This window comes from Callospermophilus lateralis, chromosome 2 (genome assembly GCF_048772815.1).
Source record: "Callospermophilus lateralis isolate mCalLat2 chromosome 2, mCalLat2.hap1, whole genome shotgun sequence".
NCBI lineage: Eukaryota > Metazoa > Chordata > Mammalia > Rodentia > Sciuridae > Callospermophilus > Callospermophilus lateralis.
Genome location: NC_135306.1, coordinates 199,295,285 through 199,308,319, shown reverse-complemented (window position 1 = coordinate 199,308,319; position 13,035 = coordinate 199,295,285). Strand labels below are relative to the sequence as shown.

The window sequence follows — 13,035 nt, the reverse complement described above, 5'->3', positions numbered from 1 at the left end:
CATGTCATAGGTGAGTTAATTTTAAAAAGGACTCCAAAATTACTGACAAAGCACAAGTGATAGAGAAGAATATTTTCCAACAGTGTTGGGTACATATTAGGTGCTTAATAAGTAGCCACAGAATTACTAGTGAAGAACTGAGAGCTAGCTGCTGGAGCCTTGCTATGTTGAGACAGCTGTCGCACTCCTGAACATCATCACAACGTTAACCTTTATCCCATTGCCTGAACACCAAGAACTCCTCTTATATTTCAGGATTAAGACCTGCTTGTTGTCAGTTGGTCTTCAAGGGCTGCATTTTTCCTGTTAAACTTTCTACTGATATATTTTTTTAAAACCAGTGTTCCAAGTCAGTGATCCTTTGTGTGTGTGTGCTACTCTGCTATAGTTAATCTGTGTGTGGCTGAGTCTCAACCTTCAACAGCTACTATTTTAAGAAAATAATTCAATGATGTTACTCCCACTTTGGTCTGCAACCCATAAGTAGACTATTCTCTTTCAGAGAGCAAGAGTCTTTTCTCCAGTCTCCTCATGGCTGACTTCATCTCCTGGTTCCTCAGGGTGTAGATCATGGGGTTCAGGACAGGGATGATGACAGTGAAGGTGATGGAGACAGCTCTGTCCATGGGGAGGGCGGTGAAGGGTCGGGCGTAGACGTAGATGCAGGGCACAAAGTGCAGGGTCACCACAGTGATGTGGGCTGTGCAGGTGGAGATGGCTTTCCTCCTTCCCTCTCCAGTGTGTGACCTCAGCATGGTCAGGATGACTGTGTAGGACACAAGGAGAAGGACAAACCACAAGGTAGTGACCAGGCCATTGTTGGAAATCATCAGGAGCTCAAGGACAAAAGTGTCAGTGCAGGCGAGTTTGAGGACCTGGGGGACGTCACAGTAGAAGCCATCAACAACATTGGGTCCACAGAAGGGTAGTGGGAGCAAGAGGGAGATCTGCACGATGGAGTGGACGAAGCCCCCCACCCAGGAGGCCACGATGAGGGCAGTGCATCTCCCCCGACTCATGATGGTCACATAGTGCAGGGGCTTGGAGATGGCCATGTAGCGGTCAAACGCCATGACAGAGAGGGAGAAAATGTCTGCCCCTCCAAGGAGGTGGAAGAAGAACATCTGGGTGATGCACCCATTGAAGGAGATGGCCTTTCTCGTTGACAGAAGGTCCACCAAGACCTTAGGAGCCGTGATGGAGGAGAAGCAGATGTCCAAGACAGAGAGATTGCGGAGCAGGAAGTACATGGGGGTGTGAAGGCGGGATTCCCAGGTCACAGTGACCATGATGGCTACATTTGCTAACACAGTTGTTGTATAAACCATAGATAAAAAGAAAAATAAGAGCAAGCTCAGCTCTCGGGACTGGGTCAATCCTTGAAAAATAAATTCAGTCACCCTGGTGTGATTTTTTAGAGCCATTGAATGATGCTTTTTCCTCCATGGACATCTTTGAAGGAAATATTAATGAGATGGTGAAATCAAGCATGGTTTATCTCTTACACAGAAACAGAATATGCATATATGTCTGGTTTTGTCATTGCTCCATGTCCTCCGGAACTGGCTGTATCATCTGGGAAAATCACTTGCTTCCCCTCCCCTTATCTCCGTGGTTAGTGCATGTCATGGTTTGGAGTAGGTCACTTGTTTTCTTACTGTACTAGGAGGGAGGGTGCCCATGGATCTGCTAAAACCAACTTCTGGAATTTACTAAGGAAGGAACCTGAAGAAAGGCCTTGTGGAAGGGCCTCTGGGTTTCCTGAATCTTCCTGAATCAGAGCAGCTCTGATTTGATGCACTTTCTATTTTCTTTCTATGGCTTAAAAGCCATTGGGATGAAATAACACCCACTAACAACATGATGGGGATCCTTTTGAATAGCACATGGTAGTTTTTAAAAAGTAACTGTATTCTGAAATACAGTAGCATCCCTCTGTGGTCTGAGGAAAGATACTATTATTCCCACTTCCGTAATATCAGAACTGAACACAGTAAGAACAAGTCAATTTTCTAAGGTCATAGAGAAAAATCAGTGAAGGAGAAAAAAATAAGACAAATTTCCTCCTGACTCTTCATTCTAGGATCTTTCTACTATCCCACACTGGCCTGCCAATTTCAGATGCATAAATCAAGAATAATTTTTACAAAAAAGTCTTAAAAGAACTTTTTTTTTTTTTTTGTGGTGCTGGGGATTGAACCCAGGGCCTTCTGCATGTTAGGCAAGCACTCTACCAACTGAGCTATATCCCTAGCCCTTAAAAAATTTAAATTTTTTAAAAAATTGTAGTTGTTGATGGACCTTTATTTATTTATTTATATGCAGTGCTGAGAATCAAACTCAGTGCCTCACACATGCTAGGCAAACACTCTACCACTGAGCCACAATCCCAGCCCTTAAATACATTTTAGTGGTGGATTTCACCACTCCTTCAATTTTCTTTCTCAATCACGGTAGAAGTTTATGCCAGTGCCCTTCTATGAGCTTCACATAATATGTCGTGCAAATGACGTCTCTTCTCTTTGCTTTTTATTTCATTTCATGGCTACTCAGTTGTTTACATAAATGGTTTAACACAAAGAAGATGAGGTGGATGGTTAGAGAGAGGAGGCAGACAGCTCTATTCATGAAGAAAGTTGCATGCAGATTTGGAGAAATGACATGAAATGCAAGAATACCAGTGAGGTAGGCAGTCAGGTCAAGATAGGCTTCCTTCCGCTCCCCTCCTATCTATGGTAAGCAGTGTCTGTTCAGCCTTGGACTTGCCTTTTCTGGCCCAGTGCAGATCTGCCCATTCACTTCAGCACAAGATGGAAACAAACAGTGCCCCACCCAAACTGCCCGCTAAGCATGTAGATTTACTTATTATGAACTCTTGGGTGGGGAGGAAGGGGCAGATGCAGCAGAGAGAATCATAAATCCCTTTTATTCCTCCATTTGAGTCAGTTTGGAGAGATCTCTTGTGGCTTCAACGACATATAGAGAACAAGATAGCAAACTAATGGTGACATCATTCTTTGACTTTCAGCCCAGGGCATTTTCTATGCATGTCACTTCAAGAATTTCTTGAGGAGACTTATGAGAGTGGCAACATCACATAAGTTAACTCAGAGAAAAAAGCCATGCTCAGCCTGAGCATCTGTCTGAGTCGTCTGTCACAATTGCAGATAGAAAGCTCGAAGGTCAGTGTCCAGCTGGGAGGCATCGTGCGTGGGCTGTGTCAAAGTAAGCTTTGGAGGATGATAACCTTGAGAAACCAAGTAGATAAACACACTGAGGCTACTTGTCTTGTTCTCCCGGTTCATTCAAATGTGAGGCATAGTCGTCTCCACCATCTGTACTGACAGGTGGCACAGTTCATACAAGAGACTTGCCCTGAGCTACTCACGTTGCAAAGAACCAGGATCCCATGCAAAATTAGCGCTCCCGAGCATGACACTTGTCTTGATTTGTTCCTTCTTCTTTATCCTCAGTTAAACCCTTATATTCTCTCTTTAGACTAGAGTGGGAGTTCCCTAACTGATCTCCTTTTCCTGGGTCTACATCTTTAATCCATCCTCTCTTGTTTCCAGAAATACCTTGATGCCATAAATGGATCACTTTATTCCTTTATTTGAGAATTTTCAATGGTTTGCTATTGCCTGCTGAACCAAGGTTAGCTTCTTTTATAAGAGCATTCCTGAATTTCCTCCATCTTTGACCTGTTTCTTTTGATTTTCGGTTTTAATGGCTCAAACTTTATGCAATTTTTTTGCAGTCTACTCCTTTGAATCTGTGTTCCTCTGGCTCCCTCTGTCCACCATCTCCTGCCCACTTTCAGACTCTCATTTTATCTGCCTTGGCAAACACCCATGTTCATATTCAAGTTCATGGTGTTTTCCTCTGTGAAAATTTTCATGACGCCCCTTAACTAGATCCCGTCTGGGTATTCCTTTTTTATTCCCGAACCCTCTTCTCTTCTGGTACCTGTGACAATTTACTGTGACTGACTTCTTATATGCCTAGCACTATTTAATTCAGTGTCATTTCCCTATTAGACCCCAGATTCCTCCAGTCTGTTCAAAGTGTTGTCTATCCTAATGCTGTCAAAGGTTTGCCTAGTCTGAGGCACGTGTGAGGGTTCAATACATGCTTTTCAAATTAATGAGTAAACCTGGGTAATAAATGCATCTCATGAATTTTAAACATTGACATTGGAGTCTGGATGAGAAAGATCACAACAAGCACAGACGAGGAATCTATTCTGCTTATATTTTTGATTGGGTCTCAGGGATGCCAGGGAATTTTAATTTTTATTCTTTTTTCCTGATGCAGGCTATAAAATAGCTCATTGACCTTGAGGTATCTGCTTTGGCTCTCTGTACCTCAGAACCTCAGTTGTGACACTCAGGAGCCATTTATTGTGAGGGAGTGTTGGACAATGTGAAGAGCTTTGAAAGGGCACAGCTGGGTTGGAATTCTGAGTCTTGCTCCTTTGTTACCTGGAACAAATCCTTCACTTTCCTCCATAAGTTGGGAAGCACAATCCTTATTTTACTAAGTGACATAAGGAAATATGACAATGTTTGTGAAGTACCTGACCTGTAGTAGACTTTCAATTAAATCGGTTTCTCTCCCTTTCTGAAAAAACATCTTCCTTGCCTAACACAAAGCATTATGAAGTCATTTGCAAAATGTAAGATACTGCTCTATAAAAGAACAGTTGGTTCTCTTTGAACCAACTTGCTTATTTTTGTTTGAATGAATTTGCGTAAATTGACCAAGTGAAACAAAGGCTTCAGGGCTGGGTCTGTGGGTTTGAGAATAGAGCTATCTCTAGATGGAAGGGAAAGGTGAACCGGTGAGCCCTGGGCATAGTATGCCTATAGAGCGGCCTTTGAAACCTCCATGGGTTTTAAGGGAACTTGGATTTTTTTTTTTAAAGAAACATATATTTTGTAGACAGAGGCTTCATGATCCCTGCAGACAAATTCTAAAATCTTTTCTTTTTATGTAACTCAGTTTGTTTTTTTTTTCACAGATGGGATATAATTTCTCATTTTTCTGAGTGTACGTGTTGCAGAATCACATTGGTCATGCAGTCATACACATACATAAAGTAATACTGTCTCAATTTTCCTATCAAAATCTGCCTTCCCTTTTACTGTGCCGACCCCACCTCTGTGGCTTCTTCTTTAGAAGACATTTTTCACTTCCCAACATTTGACATCTACTTCTCTATAGCCTGTGCTAAAGTTTTCCACTATTTCTGCAGAGTCTTAAGGTATCTGGCACATTTTAGTGCTCATGATATTCATGTATAATATCTATAATATTAGATACTATAATATCTAATAATATCTCAGACCCTGAGTGTTCAATCTCCTTACCCAAATTCTTCAGTGTCCAACCGGTGCACGTGATGGAGGGGAACTATCGAGTTTGAGGGTGAAGTACTTCTGAAGAGTAGTTCTACCAGACTTAAGTGGCACCTCTTCAGCCTTCACCTTGGGAAGGCAGATACTCAGGGAGCCACATCATCATGACTCTTCTGCCTGCTCCCACCTGTCCCTGCCACGTGCTCTATTCTCTCAGGTCTAAGCCTAATGTAAGAATTAGCACAGGGGGTTTGGCAGTGAGTGTGGAAATGGAGTGGACATTCTTCTGAGTGTCAGTTCCAGAGGGAGGTAGTTAACAGTTTCCAAATGGTTACTGCAAGCAAGTACACACACACACACACACACACACACACACACAGATGCTCACATTTCTCTACTTTCCAAATTTTTACAGGGCCTCAGAAGACATAAATCTACCTTGTGATTCTCTGAATTTTAAGGAAACATTGGTCTAAGAAACATGCAATGTCACATTATTATTAACTCTCAATGGGGACAGTATGCCCAAAGGGACAACCCGTTCTTGGTGAAAGCAAAAATATCTTGGCTTTTTCAATGATGTGTGGCCTTTAAAAGGGCCTCAGTACATAAAAAGATGCATGCTATATCTTTGGTATTAAATTTTGGGACAATTCAGAAAACATATTTAATAAAGCTCCTTGAAAGGGTTATAGACTAAGAAAGGCTGAGAAGGACTCTCATGCGATTGAGTCTTGGCTCAATGTGTCTGTCTTCTAGTATTCGGGGAGGATCACAGATGTGTGTCACCTACCAGGACCTTCTTGGCCAAATATAAGCATATTATAGCAGTCAAAATAACTGTTCAATGTGTTGCAATTTTCTGAGTTTCCTTACTTCTCATGGCTTACATTTGAATGACTATTGTAGATTGAGGGGTGGGATCTGAGGCAAGCACAGAGGAGAAGGGCGATCCATCATCTCTCTACATACCCACTCCACTGCAATCGTTCCCACTGGGAGAGAGGTGGCTTCCAACACAGGCCCAGGGGTCATTCATCAATGACCCTGTATACAAAGTGCTTCTTTTCTCTCCTGATACCAAAAATAGGCCTCAAGGGCAAAAGGTATATTTTTTGGTAGTTTTTTTTTTTAATTTACAACTACTTGTCTTGGATTGTCTGTGCATACATTGACAAAACCTGTAGTTTTACTCCAGTTATAAAAGCTCTGGGGATAAAATGTGAAGTGGAGACAGAGGGGAAAAGGAGGTGCAGGTTAACATAAAAGACATTGTCATCGGGGATTTTAAGAAAATATGCAGATATTTTATGCAGATATTTTATATAAGTAACTTTGAGATTAATTTCAGGAGGCAGATCAATAGAACGGACCTGAGAATAGGAAGCCATTAGTTCATGAATACATTTGTTCATGCATGTATCTGACCTGGCACAGCTTGAAACATTCCTTCTCTTTCCACTAGTTGACAAAATATATTTAAGATACTATACTCAAAATATAAAACCAAAAAGTGATTTTAATAATTGACTGGAAATAACAGAGTCAGAAGAAGCATGTGTGTAATGGACATGTCTATATGCTGTGTGCATGCGTATTTGGGAGTAGAGGGAAAGGTATTTGGGAACATTCATTGAATGCTTGATTAGTGAAGGGAACGGTAACTACCACAACTATGGTCCTCGTAATGATCATATTTCATTCTCAGGACATTTTATGAGTAGCTATTTATTTATAATAGGTGGTAAAAGGGAGGTCAGTGTCAGCAAAAGAGCAATAGATAACACAAATATAATATCCAGGTTATTGATTTCAATCTTCTTCCCAGGCCACGGACCAGATGGCCCACATAGTTCAGTCTCATCTCCTCCTTAGAGTTGAGTGGCTATAAAAGTATGCAGTGGAGTGATGATGAGAAAAGAGACAGCTCTCTCTTTCTCTTGGGCTAGCAGCTGGAGGAAACTAAACCAGTCTTGGACTTCCAGCCTCCATGCACCTGCTCACCCCCATTTACTGTTCACTGAAGGCACAAGCCTCCTCTGCAGTCTCCTCATGGCTGACTTCATCTCCTGGTTCCTCAGGGTGTAGATCATGGGGTTCAGCATGGGAGTGATGACCGTGTTGTTGATGGATATGGCTGTGTCCATGGGCAGGGTAGTGAAGGGCCGGCAGTAAATGTAGACACAAGGCACAAAGTGCAGGGTCACCACCAGGATGTGGGAGGTGCAGGTGGAGAGGGCCTTGTTCCGCCCCTCCCCAGAGTGGGATCTTAGCATCACCAGAATGATGGTGTAGGAACCCAGGAGCAGGAAGAACCACAGCAGGGTCACCAGTCCATTGTTAGAGATCATGAGAAGCTCCAAAACAAAGGTGTCAGTGCAGGCCAGCTTCACAACCTGGGGCACGTCGCAGTAGAAGGCATCCAAGATGTTGGGTCCACAGAAGGGGAGAGGAAGCATCAGAATTATCTGGACAATTGAATGCAAACCACCACCCACCCAGGAAGCCACCACCAAGGCCACCCATACCTCTCTCCTCATGATGGTCACATAATGCAGGGGCTTGGCGATAGCAAGGTATCTGTCATAGGCCATCACAGAGAGAAAGAAAATATCTGCCCCACCAGCAAAGTGGAAGAAAAAGATCTGGGTCATGCAGCCATTGTATGAGATGGTTTTCCTCTGTGATAAAAGATCCACCAGGAACTTGGGGACCGTGATCGATGAAAAGACAATATCCAGGACTGATTTATTCCTCAGGAGAAAATACATGGGAGTGTGGAGGCGGGGCTCAGAGGTGATGGTGACCACAATGAGAGCATTTCCCAGCACAGTTGTTAGATATACAAGAAGGAAAACCACAAACAAAAAGAACTCAAGCTCCCGGAATTTAGTGAGTTCCAGGAAAACAAATTCCTTCACATTGGTGTGGTTGATCTGGTCCATGGTGGGGGTGACCCTCTTCCAAGTCTACCTAGGGAGAGGATGAGTTAGGGTTTGGAATGTGGCATCATGAAGTGGCAACATCATTTATCACATATGTTACAAGTCTCCCTCAAGCATTCGGATAATCCTGACTACTCTGGAAATGTGGGCTGGAGTCTTCCCTTTGTGCTCTAGAAATTCTTTATCCTTATGGTTCTTCTTTCCTGTTAAAAATACTCTGGGTTTGCAGGCAGAATCGTCAGACTCTTACCTGTTCACTGGCTCCAGAGAGATGAATGGACTATGGTCATTTGCCTGTGGTTTATCTTCTGACCTGCAAGGGTCTTTTCATATGTGCTAAGCTTTATACTTTACCAAGCGCGTTCACCTACAAAAGCAATCTTATCTTGACTGCTTCTCCTGAAGGCTCTGTGCGGTCTTCAGAATGGTCATGATCACACCTACTTTGTGTATAGGGAAGCTGAGGCTTAGAGCAGTTAAAGACTTACTCACACACCTGCATAACTGCAGATGCATACCATGTACGTGGTAGATGGCAACTCAAGGACTCAACTCAAGGACTCAAATCTCAATCATTTTTTGGCAAAGACTTCCTCCTTGTCCAAATTTTGGTTAACTTCCTCTGAACTTCTCAATGTGAGCTCAACCTTGGCCTTCCATGTCTTTCCTTGCCAAGCCCAGTTTCCGCTAGAGTCCTGCTAAGTCAGTTTAGTGAGAATTCCCCGCCTTGGTATCTAGCCAGATTCTTCACCCTCCATCATGGATAGGAAAACCCTTGTATCCCAGTCCCTGGCTACTGTTAGCAAGAGTCCATTTAAGCCAGTTTAATAAACAGCATCTTACTCTTGGTGTCTCCTCTTAGTGACTTCCTCTCCACTGACTCTCTCACCTTGCTTACTGGCTACAAATCTCCCCTTGCTTACTGGCTACAAATCTCCCCTTGTCCTTGTTATATTTGGAGTTGAGCTCCATCTCTCTTGTTGCCATAGTTGTGATAGCTTTTGCAATAGTTTTGAATAAAGTCTACTTTTGTGTATTTAATAAGTGGTCCAGTGAATAGTTTTCCATTAAGCTCTAGTAGTTTTCTCACCATACTCCTCTTCCAAAGTCTGGGTCTTATGTTGGTTTAGTCTGAACACAGATAAGGCTTAAACCATTTACTGAGTGGCCTCATTATTTATTTCTCATCCCCTGCCATAGAGGAAGAAAAGAACCAGGCTCTCGTCAGAACTCCTGTTTGACACTTTGGGAAACCTGGATCTCATGGCAGCATGAGGGCTTTTGGTAGATTTGTTACCTACAATGATTGTTCAGGGCATGTTGAAATGTCACAGAAAAATTGATCATTAAAACCTCACAAGACTTTGGAGGTGACAGCCCACACTTTGAGTTTAGGAATGAATAGAGGAGGATACTGATTTGTCCAGAACCAAATTTGAGTCAGTAAAAGATAAAGACTTTTTGCAAGATTCACTGACTTGTATTCCAAGGATTTTCTCCTATTGCTATATCATGTCAAAAATAGCCTTTTCAAATCAGAAACCAGCCATCAGAGGATAAAATCATTTTCACTAAGAATATCTTTATGTCTAAGAACTCATATTCCAGATAATTTTTAAAAATTCAAATAACTGAGATGGCCAAAATTCATTTCAACAGTAGCAAGCAGACAACTGCATTTGAAGCAATGGGATCATGTCTGCAAGAGGCAGAATCACAATGAAGAGATTCTACCAGATTGAAGGAAAAAAAACAAAAAAATACTTTCCCCGAAATAAAGCAGAGCATAGCAGTCCATAAACAACTTATTAATAACTGTGTAGGTATTTATTTTTCTCAGTTCTGTCTATTTTATGGTCTAATTTGAAAGGCAGGGCATACAGAAAACCTCTTAAATAATAAAAATCTTGTGAGCTCTCAAGGTCCCTAATGTTCTTTCCGTGAACACGAGTTCATTCCTGTAAAAAATGAATTGCTGCTTTTGTCTTTCTTTTTCTTTCTTTCTTTCTTTTAATTTTAAAACTTTACATTTTTTGGTATATATTTAAGATATACGATGCACTTCTACTTTAATATGCCAGCACCCAGTAATACATTATGTAAAGCTGGTTCTTTGGAGTTTTCATTCTTTTCTTTCCTTCCCTCCCATCTTCCCTCCCTCCCTCCCTCTCTCCTCTCTTCTCTCCTTCCCTTTCCTCTTTCTCTTCTCCTTTCTCCCTTCCTTTCTTCCTCCCCCTGCCCCCAATTCTTTCTTTCTTTTTCATTCTTTTACTGCCACCTAGCAAATAGCAGAAAGAATAAATTTGGAACACATTTTATCGAGTGTATCTGTAAGGGTGAGCGCCCATCTTATGATTGTGTTGAGGGCAGGATCTATTCAATTTTCTCCATAAGAAATTTCATTTATTTTTTCATTTTATTGTAGACCCATGTACTAGGGACTCTCCTGGGACACCAATAACATTCATTTTCTTAGAAAATGAGGATATTCTGACTAACTACATATCTCTGCTTTGCCTTCCATGCACTCAAGAGCATGTGCGGCTTCATTTCCTACTCTCTCTCTCTTTTTTTTCCCCTGTGGGTGGCCTCTTTACAGTGTCTCATTTACATTATATTGTTTTATTGTGTGTTTGTCCTTGTTGCTATAAAGTCTCCCAATCCTTTGTGGGATGCGATGGTAATACAGGGTTACTGAGCTGAGACAGGTTTTCATAGGTATATGGGATCCAGGCTGGTCTGACTGGCATTGGTGGGAAAGGCTAGAGTGAATGAGCACCAGTAGGAGAATAGCAGTCCTGGGAGGTCAGGAGTCAGACTTTCTGAATATGCAGGTGGGAGGGGCCACAAAACTATTATTAACCCCTTTAGTTTGCCTGGTTGAGCCCTAATTAGTGTTTTAAAATAATGTTGCACTAAACATTTTATAAATGCATTTTTGTGTGCATTTATGATTTTCTTCTTTCTTTTTTGTACCAGGGATTGAACCCAGGGCACTTAACCACTGAGCCGCATCCCCAGCCCTTTTGATATTTTATTTTGAGACAGGGTCTCACTAAGTTGTTTAGCACCTTGCTAAGTTGCTGAGGCTGGCTTTGAATTCACAATCCTCCTGCTTCAGCCTCCTGAGCCACTGGGATTATAGGCATGTGCCACCAAGCCTGGCTCATCTATGATTTTTTTAGGAAAAATTCCTAGAAATGGACTTATAAAGTCAAATGATATGTCAGTTTTCTAATTTTAACTGATGATTAAGATACCATAAGGGGCCTAATTCTAATAGAGTTTACTTGATTTCTTTTTATAGATATTATGAACTGAAATAAATTGACACACTTCTAAATTTCTCACAGAAAAGGGAAACTAAGGGTTTTGTCACTTAATAATAGATTCTTCCGTAATGATGGATTGATAAAGGTTAAGAAAAGTTGTCCTACCTTATTAGGACATAAAACATTGTGAGTTACAGATGGATTTTCAATTTAGAATAACTGTATAGATAACCAGTGAAATAAGAAAACTATGATTTATTTATTATGGCTTCCCCATTTTATTTCATGTGTTTATTCATTTATCATTGTATTATGTATTCAATAAATATTATCAACTAATGATAATTTTTCAGGAAAAAAATATAAATATAAAAATCAAAGCAAGGAAAATATTAGGAAAAAATTTCAGTAAATGTTTTCATAATTTTTGGAGTAAAAGAGCATCACACTAAAGATTATTATATTTAACTAAGTAAAAATATGAAACTTATGTTTCAAAAGCACTGTAAATAAGTTAACAACTAAATATACTTGAACCCCAGTGCTACAAAACAAAAATGCACTCAATATAAATGAAAAACTTGGCAAAATATCTGCTAAAAAACACAATATAAAACAAGCTTAATGTTTTTGATATAAAAGGGCTCTCATAAATCAATAAGAAACTGACAGATACTTGAAAACAAAATGTATCATGAGTCACATAGAGTAATCATTGAACCTGGGGCCTTGAACATACTAGGCAAGTGCTCTATCACTGAGCTATAACCCCAGCCCTCTGTAAAATTATTCTAAGATGATTGACTTATTAAGGAAAGAGTTATGGGAGGGAAACTAAACCAGTGTTTCTCTTCATATGTTATGGAGCCATGAGTCATTGGCTTGAGGCCTCCGTAGAGACCTGGGACCAGCCAACTTTGGTCTTTGAGAGCTGGTTAAAACTAATTATTATTGGCTTCTCTTTTGAATTAATATTATTCTACTTGCTCTTCTGGTCAATTACCTTAGAAAGTTCTAGACTATTAGACTCAATAACAGGTCAGGATCAAATGGTGACATTTCTATAATTGCACTATCAAAACTAGAGGCAGTTTGATCAAAAGAGTTCAACCTTTGAAATCAGGTTCAGGTGTTTGAAACTTGACTCCATGACCTGGGTCTACTTAACCATTATACTCTTCAGAATCTTTTTGCATGAAATGAGGAACATTGGACTTTCTCTGCAGTGGGATTTGCTTGTGATAATCTAGTTTTTTCTTCCTCCTGCTATCATAATGTCTCTGTTTCTGTCCTTTCCTCCAGATGTAAGTTCCCTGAAGGCAGAACTTATTTTGTCACTATTGAATCTGTAGCTCCCACCTGGTGTATATCCAGTTATTCAATAATTCTTTTTGCACATGTGGATGAATGAATGGGTGTCAGTGTCTGATATGCAGTAGATCCCAACAAGGGTTGGCTTTG

The 13,035-nt window shown here is 40.9% G+C and overlaps 2 protein-coding genes across 2 annotated transcripts; both read right to left on the bottom strand.

Moving 5' to 3' along the window:
* Nucleotides 1-488: 488 nt before the first annotated feature.
* LOC143391873 (olfactory receptor 4D9-like) lies at nt 489-1,424 on the bottom strand. The gene has a single exon (XM_076844636.2). The coding sequence runs from the start codon at nt 1,422-1,424 to the stop codon at nt 489-491; it is 936 nt and encodes a 311-aa protein (XP_076700751.2).
* A 5,933-nt stretch (nt 1,425-7,357) lies between these two features.
* Nucleotides 7,358-8,302, bottom strand: Or4d6 (olfactory receptor family 4 subfamily D member 6). The gene has a single exon (XM_076844635.2). The coding sequence runs from the start codon at nt 8,300-8,302 to the stop codon at nt 7,358-7,360; it is 945 nt and encodes a 314-aa protein (XP_076700750.2).
* Between the last annotated feature and the right edge of the window lie 4,733 nt (nt 8,303-13,035).